We start from the raw sequence: 16286 nt of genomic DNA on the forward strand, positions 1-16286 counted from the left end.
GCAAGCTCCGAGAAGAGTATATATCCATCCAGAATCATTGGTAACAGAGTTATCACACTTATCATTAGTTGCACACACAAGCGAGCAAGATTGTCTGGACTTTCGCTTGCAGTCAGCATCACAATGCCAAAACAGCGAACTTGCAACTGAGGGCATGCGTCAACACATGGCGCTGCTATCATCATTCGTCCTTCCATTCACATTGACCAAGACATCCCACCGTTACGGGTGGGGATTTTATCCCTAAGGCACCTCGAATCCTTTTGACAGCCACCGTAAGAATCTTGCCTTGACTTTCCTGCATGCTCACTGCACCAGGCCAACATTGTGTTGAACTTGCATCAAACAATGGATGTTCCCTCAATTTTGCGGGTTACATCACTAAGGAAGTTGATTGCATAAATAAAGTAGATTTAGCTACAATGGATCAATGAACAGACACTATGTTGCTGCTGCATGCTCAGTCTTCCTCTCTCATGACTAATCCATCACCGAGGCCTCCATCGATTTCCTCGTCATCAGTTTCCGCGGGAGGTATGGCATCACCGCCGTCGGCCACATTCACGATGAGAGCCTTCAACCGCGCCATGGTCTCTTCAACCTCTCCAGCAGCCTTACTCCTCACTTCCTCAACGTAATCATCCACACTGGCCTTTGGATCCCACGAAATCCGGTGTCCACGCCAGCCACCCCTGATATGGATGTAATTCATGAACGAGCGCCATAGAGGATCGAAGGCCAACACATCTGAGTTGCCAATGACGAGGAGAAGGGCTTGAGCACGAGTCACAGCGACTATGGCAAGGATGAGACGTTACTCGGATAGGTTGGATGGACAAGACATACCATTGAACCGATAGGGACTCGCAACAAAGCCGAGGGTCCGTCGAATGTCTGAAGTAATGAACTCTGCATTACTCCGAACGGTGGACATAATGATGATTCGGCGTTCCTATCGGTTGGCATAAGTACTTTCGTGAAAAGCAGATGAAATTTGGATTACCTGTCCTTGGAACTCTTCGGTACTTCCGACGCGAATATCTCTCAACTTTGGATCTCGATAGAATAGATCGAGGATCTTCATCCTTTGTGCATGGTATGGAGTAATGACACCAATATGCTCAGCACCTGTGATCATGTTATTGACATGATAATCACCTCAGGAAAGAGTACTTACGTGTTCCCTTCTTGGCCATTAGCGATGTGCAGTAGCTCTTCACGAGCGTTGCTTCGCTAATATTGAAGAACGACGGCGACGATTCCTCCCTCTGGTCACGTCCGACCACAGAATGAAAAACAATCGGGAACTTCTTCGTCGGGAGCACAACCGAATTTTCCAAGCTCTTTGTCAACAAAGGATCACCACAGGCTTGCAACAGGTTCCCGTAGAATTGTTCATTCGGGAACGCCAGAATATCTGGATGAGATCGGAAATTCTTGATGAGCTGCATGATACTAGACAAGACTGTGAGGAGGGTTTATGCAACGAAAAGGGAAGGAAGTACGCACACGACACCGAGTCCTCCACTGGCACCGCCATCCCACGGAGACAAACCATAACATGGCCTTTGCATCAACCGCGCCAAATAACTCTCCTTCAACCCCAGATCCCTCGCCAACCTCGAATGGACAATAGGGCCCAACTGCTTCAGGTCTCCCGCCAAAACTACGTTGGTATAATTATTCGCGAGACCCTTGATAGGTATCATGATCTCAGGTTCCTTCCCCTGACCTGCCTCGTCTATGAAGATGCACTCAAAATGACCGGGTTTCACGCCCAAGCTGCGCAGGGCGCCAGCGGAAACGCACGTCGAGACGACTACTCGGTAGTTGAGAACACCTTCTAGGGTCGGCATCGCAAATGCTTGGTTGTCGTTGATAAGGGAGAATTTGTGGAGCGTCTTGGGGAGGTCACCGAACTTTCGAGTCATTGAATTCATACGGAATACGTCTGTGGCACCGAGGTGCATCAGCTTCTGTGTGATGAGGTCGGCGGCGGAGTTATTCGGTGTGCATGCTAGGATTCGGGTATTGGGGTCACGTTTGAGGAGCTGCTCTATAGCTTCGACGATGGTCACCGTCTTTCCTGTTCCTGGACTGGAGATGTCAAGACGATTAGACTGTGTATGTAGCATACCACAGAAGGCACACTTACGGTCCGAAGACAATGAATGGCACACTCCCCTTTGGCTGATGTACAATAGCCGCCACCGTCTCTAACTGTTCCCTGTTCCTTCCGATGTCGCGGTTTAGAGGCACGAGCTCCTCCAACATAGCCGAAGTGACAGGACCCGCCGTCGTCAAGTGTTCAGGCCCGGGGAACAGGAATCGGGCTGGGTCGTTCTTGTTGTCCAAGGCATCGTGCATTCGACGGAAGGGGATACGGTTCAAGACAAATCGAACATCAAATTTGGTTCCGCGATACGTGTTGAATTCATCGCTAAAGCGGAGACTGACGTGCGACATGGTTACATTATGTACCCGCCCTTCAAACCAAGTTTTGTCTGGCTGACCAACGGGACGAACAAGGATGAAGTCTCCAACAAGAACAGAGGGCCGGCCTTCAGCTAGTCCATCTACTTGAAGTCTGGATGTGGTTAGCAGGAACAAAGAAAGGGGAAACAGAGATACTCACTCGTATCTGGGGTAGTTTGCTTTGATCTCCACACCTACCATCGAGTAGGCGTCCAGATCTTGCCTGTAAAACGATGAGAGTAGAAAATACAACGAATTGAAGTTCAGACATACCTCATCTGCTCCTCTTCTAAATAAATGAGTGTCTGAAAGTGCTGCGCATACGTAGCGGTAGTGAACGACGGAGGCATGAATCGCTTGACATCCTTTGAAGCGGTCCTCTTCAAGTATCCCTCCGGAGTGTACAATGTTTCGACGAGGTTCTTAGGAATGTTGTATTGGGGAAGCTTGAATACCCATTTCGTCGGGGTCCAAGTGGGCGGACGAAGGCTCCGTTTGATGGGACCGTCTAACGCGATGTTACGTCGCTTCCGCTGAGTATAGGGTGCTTTGGGCGCAAGCCGTTCGTAATCAGCAAGGTCACCGACGGTAGCACAGACCTTTCGCTGGATGACAAAATTGCGATGCTGGGAAATATCGAAGAATACCAGTTCTAGGGTATCTTCAAAATACCCGGCATAGGATGGATGAAAGGTTATGGAGACCACGTGAGGTCGGAACGAGCCGATGAATTTTGAAGTTGGGCTTACAGCGACAGAAAACCTGGCAAGAGCATATCGTAAGTTTCTGTTTTTCACAAAAATAAAAAACGGAACGAAAAACCGAAAAAAATTCTTTCGACGGAGGCGGCCCATCTCCTGATACGACATACCGAAAAAAACTTACTTTATGTCATGGTCGTCCTGCTTCTGAGCAGAGAGCATCCTGCACTTTTTCAAAGAAATTGGCTTGCTCACATCACCTTGATTCGTTCTTTGCACCAGTACGACGAACACCGCTGACTGTCGCCCAGCCTGATCGACGATTCCGAAATCGATACCTTCTAGGTTAGACACTATGATGCCATTCTTGTTCCTCTGAGCATCCTGCAACGCCGTCTCCAGTCGTTCCTGGACCGTATGCGTGGCAACATGAGCCTGGAGTTCATTCTCCCAAAATTCTCGAGTGGGACGACAATGAGGGCATGGTTGCTTTGGCCGACCACCCGTCCCCAGCTTCGATACAGGTGGTTGGATCCCCGCAAGGATTTGCTGATGGCGTCGGCCGCGTACGTGGCTTTGATAGTTGCAAGTGTCAAGGACCAGCCCGCAATTGCACTGGGTAATGTCATGGCGCAGCCTGCACATACCTAGTGGTTGTCTGCACCCACTAGGAGAGAGAGAATCGTAACATACAGCAGCCATGGTGGCTGCAGGAGCAGAGTTACAGATACCATGCTCTACCCTCGTGGGTGGAAAGACAATGACCACAGTATGCAAACAATGGCAAAGCAGCAACTTGTTGATGACTCAGCAGGCAGCGTTGCGCACTGCCTTGAGCCGAAATAGACACTGCCCCTCGGAAGAAAAGTTCGATTAGACTGAGATTGACGGGTTAGCCGCGACGCTGTGAAATCATCAGAAAGGCTAAAATCTCTGCAAGCCCTTGTGACTCGTCATTACAAGTTCTCGGGGTCGTTAATCATTGATCGTAGGCAATAAGGTTGCAGTTCCGAACACAAGTCTTCCATCGGCTTCAGTAAGGATACCGAGGTTTGGAGCATAAACTGCAAAAGAAAGTAGTCAGTCAGCGCTGTCCAAAATATAGCGCAAATAATGTACCGGAAGCCCCTCGGCCGAAGCATACATCGAATCGGTTACTTCTACAGGTTAAGACACCAGCACCAAGAAGACAAGGGACAGCAACCACTCGTAAAATCTCTCTCTCGTATAAAAATACATACAGTGTGTCATTAGGACTTCCGATTAAATGGGCGAACACTCCCGCTTCAACCAATCTAACGCTCGCTTGTCATGTTGCAACAACGGCGAAACCTTCTACCAGACTTCTTCATGACAGTCATTAAACCATTCCGTTTCTATAATGGATCAGTGCCTGGAAATCATATCGTAGCAAAAAGTTGCACCTTCTGCAGTCAGTAATACTTTATCCACCAGTTTCTTGTGAATTGGACACCTGCGTGGTAATTAGCAGACAGAAGACACAGGATGGGCAATCCGACTCACATCGTGACATGCTCAAAACCCAGGTATCCTTTATTACTAAAATTATTTGGCGTCTGAACTTCTTTGACTAATACGATATTCTCTATTCGAATGCCAAACTTCCCGTCGGCATAATAACCAGGTTCATTCGACACCGTCATGCCAGGCTTGAGTGCATTCGTGTTCAAACCTGGTCACGAACGCATCAATTTCAAATCCTAAACGCGGAAGATATGGAACTAACTGATGCGGGTGCCAATATCATGAGGTCCTTCATGGACGTTGAGGAAGTGGCCTACTCCATGGCCAGTACCGTGTCTGTAGTTGAGTCTGTCTTGCCATAGCGCTCGTCGTGCCCATGAATCACTAAAAGTAAATGAGCGTCTATCAAGGCGGAAAGCATTTGGCAGAGACATACATAATGTAGCCAGTCGTACCATTAGGGAATATAGCAGTATCAATCGCAATATGACCTTGGAGAACTCGAGTGTTTGCACGAATTTCCTCCGGCTTCGGCGTACCAAAGTGCTATGCATAAGACGTCAGTGATAGTTCGCACACTGGCACAAGATGAACAGCACGCACTCATGTTCGAGTCACGTCGGTCGTACCATCGAAAAATTGAGCTGCACGATGGATACAATGAGCAATGAGCCGGGATGAATATCTAGACAAACCTCCTGAATCGCACAAGTAGACCTCTTCCTTATCAATAATAGCAGATTCCTTCGAATCCGGTGAATAGTGTATGATCGCTGGTATAATCAATCATTCCGTTGCCCGCAAAGGTATGCATGACCCTCACCAGCATTGGCGCCGGTCGACGAGATCGTAGGAAAGCTCAGTCCCTTGAACAAACCTTGCTCATTGGCATCATCAGCCAACACCTTTACGCAACATAAAGACGACTCACGCTCGGTACTCTTCCAGCTTGCTGCAGCACCCCACTCCGACAACTTCTTCCCTTCGTTGAGCTGATCTTCGAGCCAAGAAAAGTATTTCACCAAAGCTGCGCCATCACGAATGTGACACTGCCTGAATCCCTCGAGTTCTGTCGCGTTTTTGATCGACTTCAATGAAGACACGGGAGATGGTAGAAGGGTGTAGTTGTCCTGAGGCAAAGTTAGCAGCGTGACCTAGACTAAAATGATGCTGCACCTTTCCAACAGCTTCGGCTACCGCCAAACTGGATTTGTCCGTGACTAGAACTTTGCCTTCCGACTTGAACTCTTTCAAGAAGGTCCAAAATTCCTCGTAAGACTTGACATTAACATCTGCCGGGGCACATCCTTGTACAAACAGCGTTGCGTTGCCCATCGTGACGACTGCATACGCAAAGAAAACCGGGTTAAAGTCGATGTCCGATCCGCGTAGGTTATACAGCCAAGCAATCTCGTCCAAAGCCGTAAGAATGATCGCCGCGCACTCTTTCTTTTTCAACTCGTCCCGCAGGCGCCCAAGTTTGGATTCGTGGGATTCGCCAGAGAATTTTTCCTCGAGATGAACAATCAAATTCTTGGTTCGTACAGGGCGATCTGTCCAGATTTGATCCACCAAATTTTGAGGTAGAGAGACGAGCGTCGATTTGCGAGGTGACAGATTCTTTGAGAGAGAAGAGGCATCTTCGGCGGTGATGAGGGTCGCGTCGATACCGATCCGTGAAGATTCTTCGAGATGCTGGAATGCTATCTTCAATCATATATCAAGTTCCAACTTGGGAAAATGAACTAGTCCCCCGAGGAGGTCACTTGTTTTGGCGAGAAAGGATATTAAATAACGAATTGCTTACCAGACACATTCGGCCCGTACACAGGCTTTCTGAGTTGTCATAAGAAACCGACAATTCCACTGGTCCAGCTCCTTACGGCGACCTGCAAGGTTTGTCATACCTGTTGGACCAGGGTGGGCGCTAGGCCCATTTATACGTAGTATAGTACACGCGAGAAGAATAAGCCAGGATGTGAACCAGGGGTGCCGGTGGGGATTATGATACTCGCAGCCTCGCACAGATGGAGTAGTCAAGACTCAGGCAGTGATTTGTCAGCGCATTGATAGACTAAGCATGGAATGGCTGCTGTTTGAGCCATTTACTGTCACTGGCACGAAGGAAAAACGGGACGAGAGGCGGATCAGGAAAGGAAACATTGTGACGGCGCGTGACTTGGCTTCAGTTTCGGTGCTCACCAGCACCTTGGACACGACCTTCATCGGCACCTTTTCCCCATAAGCTCGTGCTCGTTTTGCATACGCATGAAGCTGACTCAATCTTGCCTGAGCCCAACGCTCCGTGCTCCCCGTGCCCCAGTTATGTTGACCGTCGAGTACGGAGTATCTAGTCCCTCTCACTCATCCTCATCCGAGTCGGAGCCACAGCTTACCAATCCTGCCCTCATCGACATCCTCAAACGATAACATTGGATGTTGTTGCATGTTTGGGGCGGTATAAGATAGAAGGGCGGCGGCGGTAAAAATCCAGCAAACCATGGAACAAGTAGCCCAAATCGAAGGGAGAGAAATTAATGATATCCTGGTGCCGAGTGCGTCGTTTCTCCTGCCTTTTGCTACGCCTAACCTTATCCGACAGCACTAAACGTGTTCGTCCCCATCCTCGAATCCAAACGCGCGTCAATCGAACAGACAACGTGAGAGACCCACCAATACGGCTCAACCGACCGGCACATGCTCGGCGTGTACTACCCTCCCACTCCGCGTCCCGACACCCCAATCCTCGTCTTCTCATATGGCGGCGGGTTCTACATAGGTGCACGCATGCTCCCCGCTCCCGCCTCCATAATCTACCACAACCTCGGCTCCTTTTTCGCCACCCGCGGGTTCATCACCGTCATCCCCGACTACCGCCTCGTTGACTCTGGTGTCAAATTCCCTGGCGCAGCGTAGGATGTGCGAGATGCGATGCAGTGGGTCGTGGATAACCTCCCCTTCCCCGATTCTGATATCTACGTCCTCGGCCATTCGGCGGGGGCAATGAACATGTTCACCATCCTCGCTCTCCCGGAACTGTACTCCCCCACCTTGCAGCCTCGTATCAAAGGCGCTGTCCTACTCTCTGGACTGTACACGTTTGAGGACATGCCAGCGGATATGAAGGATTCCGTCAGGCTTTACTATGGCGAAGATGATGAGGCGAAACAGAGAGTGCCGTTGGCCTTGTTAAGTAGAACCAGCGGGTGTCATACTGGCTCCGAGATTCCTGATGGGTATTGGTGAAAGGGATATACCTTGCCTGTATCCCACTATGGAGAAATTATGCGCAGCTTTGAAGGCAGGGAACGTGTCGTACGACGAGTTTGTTGCGCGGGGGCATAATCACGTCAGCTTGGTGTTCGCGCTTGGGACTGGGCAGGGCGAGGAATGGGCGGAGGATGTGGTTAAGTGGGTTCACGCATGCAGCGACTCGGAGCCGTAATAGCGCACTGGCCATGTCATCCTTTTCTAATACGATGCACCTCATCATATCGCTACGCCAGCGCTTGAAAAGGATTCAGTTAGGTTTACCGGCCAAGCTAAGACTGCGTGTATACGTGGCTGGTATCAGCAATCGAAGATGAGTGAGAAGATCTGAGCGAAGACCAAGATACAAAGTATCTTGGGTGTTTGGGGGTGAGTGTCCCGCTTGTGAAGGAGACGACTTCTGAGAGAGAGGGAAGTCGGGAAGGGTGACAAAGTGTCACTGACTGAAGAAGCGGGAGACCCAGGTGTTCGGGAAGTTCTCGACTGGGCAACAGCGAGATGCGTGATGCGACAGACAAACGAACCCGAACAACTATCCAATATCAAGGGTGCAGGAGGGAGGGTCGCGAAATTACGAGGGCTGCAAGATGAGGATGAGGATGAGAATGGAGCGTATCTATTCAATGCCGCGAAGCACGGCGAGCGACGATGTACATCCAAACAGAGCGCGCCACTACACTCGGCTTATAGCTTGGCCCGGCACAAGCTCGAGCCGCTCGTTCCTCGCGTCGAGCTTGTGATCCAACAAGGAGAATGGACCGGCCAGCGATTAGGGCATTAAAAGTCAAACGTCATCCACCCAAAATAGCAATCATCCAAAGTTACCGCTTCGGCTGGGAGTCGAACCCCGCGCTGTGGCAACCAATGCACTGGGAACGCGCTTCGTTGCGGCTAATACCTCCCCCGTTTCTTTGCACCCAGTCTTGCAAGGCAGACCCTGGGGCCTGGGTTGGAAGAACGCGTATTCAAATCCCGAGCGGTATTGCACTGGTGATTGGAAGTATGCATAAAAACAATCCGAAAAAACCGAACTATCATCTCTTGATGGGAGTCGAACCCAGCGCCAGTGTCGGGTAACCAATATACCATAGGAGAATTTTAAACCGGACATACATCCAAGCCCCGAACCAAGAAAAGATGTTCCAGGAAGAATCTGACCGGGCGGGTGTACTGGCTGCAAGTCGATCTCCGAATACACCATTTTAATTTGCAAGTTGCGTCCCCTAGAAAAAACCGATGTGTCTACAGTACTATCGTTCCTTGCCTGGGAGTCGAACCCAGCGCGCGTAAACCGATACCGATACTCTACGGGGAACAAAGTAGACCCGAGGATTAGACATCATCCCGTGATGTCGACAGAAACAATCATATCATCTCTTGATCTGGGAGTCGAACACAGCGCCAGTCAGGTAACCAATAAGCGGCAAGTCAACTGGCGCATCCGAACCCGGATCGGATTCTTGTCTCGCTGCGCAGACTAGATGCTCTGCTTAAGACCCGAGGAAGAAGCTACTTGACTGAACAGCGGGTCGGGGTGCATGATCTCAGCTTGGTTGCGAGTCGATCCCCGAGCATGAATGAATCAAGTCGGGAGTACGGGATCCCGAATAAAAATCTGACAACCGATATCTCCGAGGATGTCTCCTCGCCTGGGAGTCGAACCTGGCGCGCGTGCGTTGACCGACAATCTACTACAGGGACAAGGTTAGACTCCAACGTCGTGAGGAAAGTATGGCCCTGCAAACCTAAATTCAGAAGATCGAGGAAGTGCACCAGGAAAACGGTAGAATCTGTTCCAGCTAGACTGCAAGCGCTTTTTATCTGTTGCCAGGATCGTCTGGCAAGAATGTATATGCATTACTTTTCTATTTGTGCCTTCGTATTCAAGCTTAGTTCTTCCCCCGCTTTCGCATCCGAAGCCTATCCTCCACAGAACAAGAATAGGTGAAAAAGTCGTTGAATGTAGGCTCCCGAGGGCCGAGTCTCGATTCTCACAAATGAAGGATAGGCTAGAGGATCAAAACAAAGGTGTCCTCACATACAAGTAACACTCCACATGGGAATCGAACCCTTGAACAGTAGCTGAACCCCGATGCACTATGGTGAGCGTGGAAGAAGTTCAAGAGAGACTGGAAAGAGAGGCACTTATCCCCCTCGCCCTCGGAAAGAAGAGAAATTTAGGGACTCGAAGTCCGAGATAAATTCATATTTACCGTTTCACCCTAAAATGCGTTGATGTGGACCTTGACATTCTGTAGAAAGGACTCGACTGCGGGTCAACAGCAGGTAGGTCTCGGGAGTCGGGCCGGGACGGAGTCAAAGTAAACAGGGCACAGCCACTTAGTACGACGGTAAAAGCGACTCTCACTGCCGGGCGCCCGCTAGCTACCCCGCTACTTCGAGTTCCCTAGCGACTTCTGAATCCGGCTGTTCCGAGCCCGACTTACCATGTGCATACTACTTTGACAAGGAAACTGGGACCATACAGTTTTCAGCCACACTGCTTCCTTGACTGCACAGTCTGCAGTGGCATTTGAAGTCTGGCACGCATCGTGGTCTACTAGCTGGCCGTCGCCGTTCATATCCTGTAGGCATTCAAAAATTCAATAAACATATATCGCATCATCGCAACCCTGAAAAGCCGACTCTCCACGATGATACTTCTCCCTCAAACCAGCAGGACTGATCATAGACTCGCAAGGCAGCTCTTCCATCCAGCCCGCCGTCGTACAGACCGAATCCAGTAAATCCCGAGATCAGCCGAAATGTACTTGTGCAACTTACTCGAGGGAAGATACCTGCAGGACTGCTTGATCGAGGCTGCTACGGAAGTGCTCGGGGTGATCATCCGATGATACTGCTGATAGACGAAGTCGGCCCAGTGGTTGGATGAGCGGGCCAGCGTAAGCCGCCTGAACTTTGTGGATATTTGATTCATCTGATCTATCGCTTCTGCCAGTAACACATGATAATGGTGACTATAAAGTATGTAATACGTCTACGCACGACACCAATTTTGAGAGACGAAGCACGTACCCAGCATGGCCACTGTTCAGTTCCAGTTCAGCTCGTTGCATTGCCTGTCGTTGAACCTGCAACTCTAAGACTTTCGGTAAGAAATTTGCATCCAAGTTGAAGGAGGGGGCTGGGCTAACCAGAGATATGGAAATGATAATAAAGACAAGAGTGCAGCGGCTCGCTAGTTGCAAGAATCGTCCCATGATGTGAGGTGAATGACTTGACTGGAATGAATTTCGGGATACTATGCAAAACTGGATACTTGACAGACAATAGAACACAAAATGTTGGATACAACATCTTCTGCCAGTGTATCATAAAAGAACACGTTCCTCGAGCAGTCCGCCCATTTCTAATTACAGAGCGTGTCAGTGATAGCAAGGACCACAGAACGAAGATTACCTTCGTCGACAATGACTGAGATATCCAATCCTTCAGCCTTACACAATTTCAGACGAGCAATATGCGACAAAGTACCGAGCTTTGCAGCACCTTTCGCCTCTACACGAGCAGGATTCCGGCACCTGATACGAACCTAAGACAACCGAGTAACCCGCGAATCTTCAGGAACGTTCCAACGCCTATCGATAATCCTGACCAGTAACTCATCCCGCCCATGCAGCCGAATGTCACCCATAAAAAGCCTGTTTGCGCTCAGCTCAAAAACAGACAAGTTAGGGAGCATCAGACCCCTGGCCATGTCGCCTGAATCGAGACACCTGAAAAACCTCGACGGATCACTGTCGTTTTCCGTATCTGCCATAGATAGAATTAATCTGCGAAGCTAGGGAACACATGAAAATAGTTGATCTAGGTTTAGAGCCTTTCGCGCTAGCCAGAGATCAAGGGCCTGCAGATGACTCCCAGAACAGGCGGAGAATTGAGAAATCGTTAGACTGGATGATGGATAGTCGATACATGGCATATCGAATGTTAGGTATTCCAATACCGGACAAGTGAGGTGACGCAGGAGCAAATGAGAAAATATGACGCTCAGCGAACGGAGTTTTTCGAGCGTCAGTGGAGCGATAATACTGGTGGCCGCCTCAGAGCGGAGCATGGTCCGATCCTTCAACTCTTCAAGATTCGGACAAAGACAGAGAAGCTTGACAATCTGCTCTATCCGATTAAACTTCGAGAAGGTCATATCCAAATGTGTGATACAGGACCATGGAAAGAGAATCGTACTCGGGTCCAAGTAGGGCACCCATACATCCAATTGGAGACATCTGAGGTTCGGCGCGTCTTTGATAACGCCCATGGTGGTAGCGATGTCATCGATAGAATGAGGGTAAGCCAAGGAAAGTGACCTCAACGAAGGGAAATGGATCGGATGGGAATTGAGTAGTGATTGAGTCCATTGACGAGAGGAAGGGCCTAAAAAGCAGACGTCTTCCCATTGCCGTGAATGCTGCAGTAATGTCTCAACGATGGCATCTGAAAAAATGTGACACGTCAATATCGTCATGGAGAGTTTACTCTGTCCGGTCCGCTGAAGGGCCTCCTGGACCATTCTTGCTCCGGTTTCTTCTTGTATTCGGTGCGGCGCTTTCCAATCTATTAGAACAAAAGACGACCATAGGGCAGGATATCCCCAGGTGATATCTCGCCACCAGCGACAGACTCGCCCCAATAGCCATGGACCCTCGCGTAAGGGCTCGAGAACGCTGTATGAGCTTGGGAGTGCGAGAAAAAATATCTTGGACAGAATTTCGGGAGGAAGGGAATGAATGAACGGATTTAGCTCGACTTTAGGCTCTATGATGGATACGACATCCGTATCTGTACCTAGATAACCATGATATTCATAAGCAGCGGAACAGATAAAGGGATAGTCACCGGTCCTATCTCCTATCGTGGCTGTTCTTTGCGTCTTCATCTGGGCAGGAATAGAATATACTTTGGTCTTCGCGTTTGAAAGTAAGAAACACTTGTAGTGGATGGTGCCTAGAGGAAAGGATTTGTCTGTTCAGTGAGAGTGGAAAGTGACGATAGGAGCGTAGGTTTCAGCGTGACCTTGGTTCCCCGATTCTTTCCGAGATAAGGAGGAAACGACAGAGGGCCCTACATAAATGGATAACGACCATCCTCCTGCCAACTCGTCAAATTAGGGGCTAAATCTGTCATAACTTTTACGCAAAATACGCGTCATAGGCGGGCTCGTGAACGAAAATACTCCACTGATAAGATATAATGTGGGGCTGTCTCACCAATTCTCTCACGGTGAGTCCGAGCCGCATACTTTCTGGGACTGATGTTGTCAGCACGCTCAGTTTCGGCTTTTCACTGTCGTCGGCGTCCGCTCTCGCTTGCATAACTGTAGTCTTTTGACTTCAGAAACACGTTTACTGCTAACATCGTTATATTATTGGAATCCGAAAGAATCGGGGACCTGGCGCTTGCGCCGCTACCTACATGCGGTATCTCGGACCGAGATGTCCTGCATTGTTACTCCCACACCACAGACGCGTCAGACGATGTCGCGCCATCGACGACAGACTTTCTCCAACGGTCGCGGCTCGTGTTCTTTGAAGGATGCCGAGAGAATGTTTGGAGTCCGAGGAGATAACTTAGAGAAGCATGAGTCAAAAGGCATTCTTTGATAATGGCGCAGGTAAGGCATAGACATCGCTCGCGGCTCACCGTTTTCGTACCGGCCACCTTTTTTTCTTGGTGACTGTTTTTTTGCGTTCTCAATGCGGTCGCGGCTTATGGAATTTGGAAAAATAATCGGTTGTTCAGCTCAAGAAATCATCGATAATGAGGGACTTTTGGTGTGGCATCAATTGGTTGGTCTGATGACACACCGGACCAAGGCTAACATGTATACCCAACGCGACGATAGTTTGAATCCTGCAGGTGGAGACAAGAATCACTAACTTAACTCCTTTGCAGTGTTAAAACGAAGTTGCGTCTAACGAATCCATAACTCTCACAGGGCGGGAGGCGAACCTGACACGCCAGCCTACAATACCAAATATTACAACCGTAGGACAGTATTGCTTCACATCCCAGCTCTGCCCTCTGTGTTCATCCTCAAAGTCACTACTCAAGCTTTCGATTATTGCTATGCAATGCCTGAGTCCCGAATATCGAAAGATTATGATTTTCGTCTCAGCGAAACCATGTGGCGCAAACACTTGTGAATTAGCAGATAACAGGCGGCCCAGGCGTGGCGCACTAACTACAAGCTTAGGACTTCGGTAACAAAGGAATACTAAATACTTATATAATAATCAACACACGCAGCTCTTTTCGTGAATACTAACCCGTCCTTATATGAAAAAACCAGGATAGCATACATTGACAGTGCGATTTGTCTATGCGGTACTTGCTTGAAAGACGGCTTGCACTGCGATGAGCGTTCCGCTAATGAACAGACCAGTAAAGACGGGAGAAAGCGAGGATACGCAAACTGGGTTGCCGCCTTTCTACGTCCGGCCGTAAGGTCATGCACCTGAGCCGGTATGTCATTGTAAGCAGTCGAGTAATCCCCAAAAAAATAAACCTACATATCCTGTCATGCACCTGGGCATGATTGTTCCAGAACCAAACACAACCAAGATACTGCATATTTGCCCAACTTCGCTCAACAACATGTCAACATGTCAAGCATCTGCAGTAGATTTATAATGCGGAAAAGCCATCAGGGTAAACGCACCGATAAGTATCAGCAATACCGATGCTCTATTGATTATTTGAGGGTAAGATCTGCCTGGATCATCAATAAATAAATGACAGAAACCCCCGACAGTACGGAGCACTTACAAGTAAAAGCAGTCAAGGAGGGGTTGTCCGCACGAAGCGGACGGAGGTCCCAAAAATTGAGGCTCAAGGCCTACCGTGGCAAAATGCCGAGCTCCCCTCAAACGAGGATGGAGACGAAAGTAACCGGGCATCACGGATTCACGTCGACAAGGATTCAGGCTAGAGACAAGCTCGACATCCAAGCAACATGAACACATGCCAGTCTCTGCCTCGAACAAGGACAGAGATGAAAAGATACATTGCGGCATCAACCTCCAATCAGAACACAGAAGTCGGGCCTTCGAACGACGGAAACCAGAGAGAACAAGCGGCAGCACAGGGAACAAATCGGATCAGAGTTCGGGTATCGACATCAGATCGTCGCCAAGATAACACCACAGAAAGATAATTCACTGTAGATAAAATGTTAGCATACGCTAAAGCAAGGAATGCAACGCCTACCTCCACCAGCGGCTCGTGTGCTGTACACATTGTCCGCAAGGCGGCACGGAGCATACATGGCGCAACAGGCTGCGCAAGGATATACATGAGACTACTTGGCAGGACAACCAAATGAGATGAACAGGATACAGGGCGCAACAGGCTGCGCAGGGATATACATGCAAGCATTTGGAGAGACAGCCAAATGGAAGATGAGAAAAATACAGGACGCAACAAGCTGCACGAGGATATACATGAAACGAGTTGGCAGCACAACCAACTATGAATTCAGCCTGATAAACGTCGACCATGAGTGATGGAGCAGAAGAGGAGAAAAGGAAGACTTACGCCAGCGGGCGGCCCGTGTGCTGTACTCTGTCCACAAGGCGGCACCAGACAATACATGAGGCAACAGGCTGCGCAGGGATATACATGAGACCATTTGGCAGAACAACCAAATGAAATGAGCGGATACAGGGCACAACAGGCTGCGCGGGGATATACAAGGTATTGTTGGGTGACAGTCCAACGGCAACAGAAAGGAAACAGAGTGGAAGCGAGGCGGTAAAACCCACACGGAGCAAATAGACACCGAACTGAAGCATTGGCTGCAGATACGCTATAGAGATGCCGCATGACGATACAGATCGACGAACGACACGCACTCCCGTCAGAACTTGGAAGGCAAAACAGAAGCGCATTTGCAACGGAAACCGCCATCGAGAATAGCTGCAGAATCGGCGTTGACAGATACTTAAACACTACACGCTCGATGCCCTAGTTGCAAATGAGCGAGGTGATCTTGCAGATGATAAAATCGAAGCCGTGTTTTCGACATCGATGCAGACGGCAAGGAACACAAGTCAACAAGGACTAGAACGGTTAAGAGATGAGTCAAACTTATAGAGGAGGTAGATGCTTCACATACCTCTGTTCAACATGACAAAACTGTGGCGCAGTTTATAAGTTAGCATAGAGCCATACCCATCGACAGCACGACTCCAGAAAAAAATGTGCAGTGATCAGAATATATCAACGATAGAACGTTCATTGCAAGTATCGCCTAGTCACAGAGGTCTGCATCGTCGATAGCGAATTAGGACGGCCCAAGTCAGGTGTTTAGAGTCAGATAAAGAAGGGCCACCATCT

The 16286-nt window shown here is 49.2% G+C and overlaps 5 protein-coding genes across 5 annotated transcripts; 1 reads left to right on the plus strand and 4 right to left on the minus strand.

Moving 5' to 3' along the window:
• EV420DRAFT_1766160 (P-loop containing nucleoside triphosphate hydrolase protein) lies at positions 1-3878 on the minus strand (the record flags this gene model as incomplete). The annotated part of the gene is made up of 9 exons (XM_060480867.1): positions 1-795; positions 847-952; positions 1004-1128; positions 1178-1455; positions 1510-2097; positions 2156-2587; positions 2636-2698; positions 2749-3237; positions 3361-3878. 9 exons carry the CDS (start codon positions 3876-3878, stop codon positions 461-463), a joined length of 2934 nt encoding a protein of 977 aa, XP_060327894.1. The 3' UTR covers positions 1-460.
• A 633-nt stretch (positions 3879-4511) lies between these two features.
• Positions 4512-7163, minus strand: EV420DRAFT_1645715 (peptidase M24, structural domain-containing protein; the record flags this gene model as incomplete). Its single annotated transcript, XM_060477815.1, has 11 exons — positions 4512-4552; positions 4601-4650; positions 4701-4869; positions 4924-5045; positions 5098-5207; positions 5280-5305; positions 5357-5434; positions 5485-5538; positions 5593-5791; positions 5838-6364; positions 7058-7163. 11 exons carry the CDS (start codon positions 7161-7163, stop codon positions 4512-4514), a joined length of 1482 nt encoding a protein of 493 aa, XP_060327895.1.
• A 195-nt stretch (positions 7164-7358) lies between these two features.
• Positions 7359-8106, plus strand: EV420DRAFT_1645716 (Alpha/Beta hydrolase protein; the record flags this gene model as incomplete). The annotated part of the gene is made up of 3 exons (XM_060477816.1): positions 7359-7541; positions 7599-7849; positions 7911-8106. 3 exons carry the CDS (start codon positions 7359-7361, stop codon positions 8104-8106), a joined length of 630 nt encoding a protein of 209 aa, XP_060327896.1.
• A 3241-nt stretch (positions 8107-11347) lies between these two features.
• EV420DRAFT_690260 (uncharacterized protein) lies at positions 11348-12989 on the minus strand. The gene is made up of 3 exons (XM_060483092.1): positions 12966-12989; positions 12789-12896; positions 11348-12737 (listed from the first exon to the last, which is right to left on the minus strand). Exons 2-3 carry the CDS (start codon positions 12826-12828, stop codon positions 11734-11736), a joined length of 1044 nt encoding a protein of 347 aa, XP_060327897.1. The 5' UTR covers positions 12829-12896; positions 12966-12989; the 3' UTR covers positions 11348-11733.
• A 1819-nt stretch (positions 12990-14808) lies between these two features.
• EV420DRAFT_690265 (uncharacterized protein) lies at positions 14809-16174 on the minus strand. Its single transcript, XM_060483093.1, has 4 exons — positions 16066-16174; positions 15486-16010; positions 15159-15430; positions 14809-15109 (listed from the first exon to the last, which is right to left on the minus strand). Exons 2-4 carry the CDS (start codon positions 15855-15857, stop codon positions 15070-15072), a joined length of 684 nt encoding a protein of 227 aa, XP_060327898.1. The 5' UTR covers positions 15858-16010; positions 16066-16174; the 3' UTR covers positions 14809-15069.
• Positions 16175-16286: the final 112 nt, after the last annotated feature.

The sequence above is a fragment of the Desarmillaria tabescens genome (assembly GCF_030435595.1).
Source record: "Desarmillaria tabescens strain CCBAS 213 chromosome Unknown EV420scaffold_31, whole genome shotgun sequence".
NCBI lineage: Eukaryota > Fungi > Basidiomycota > Agaricomycetes > Agaricales > Physalacriaceae > Desarmillaria > Desarmillaria tabescens.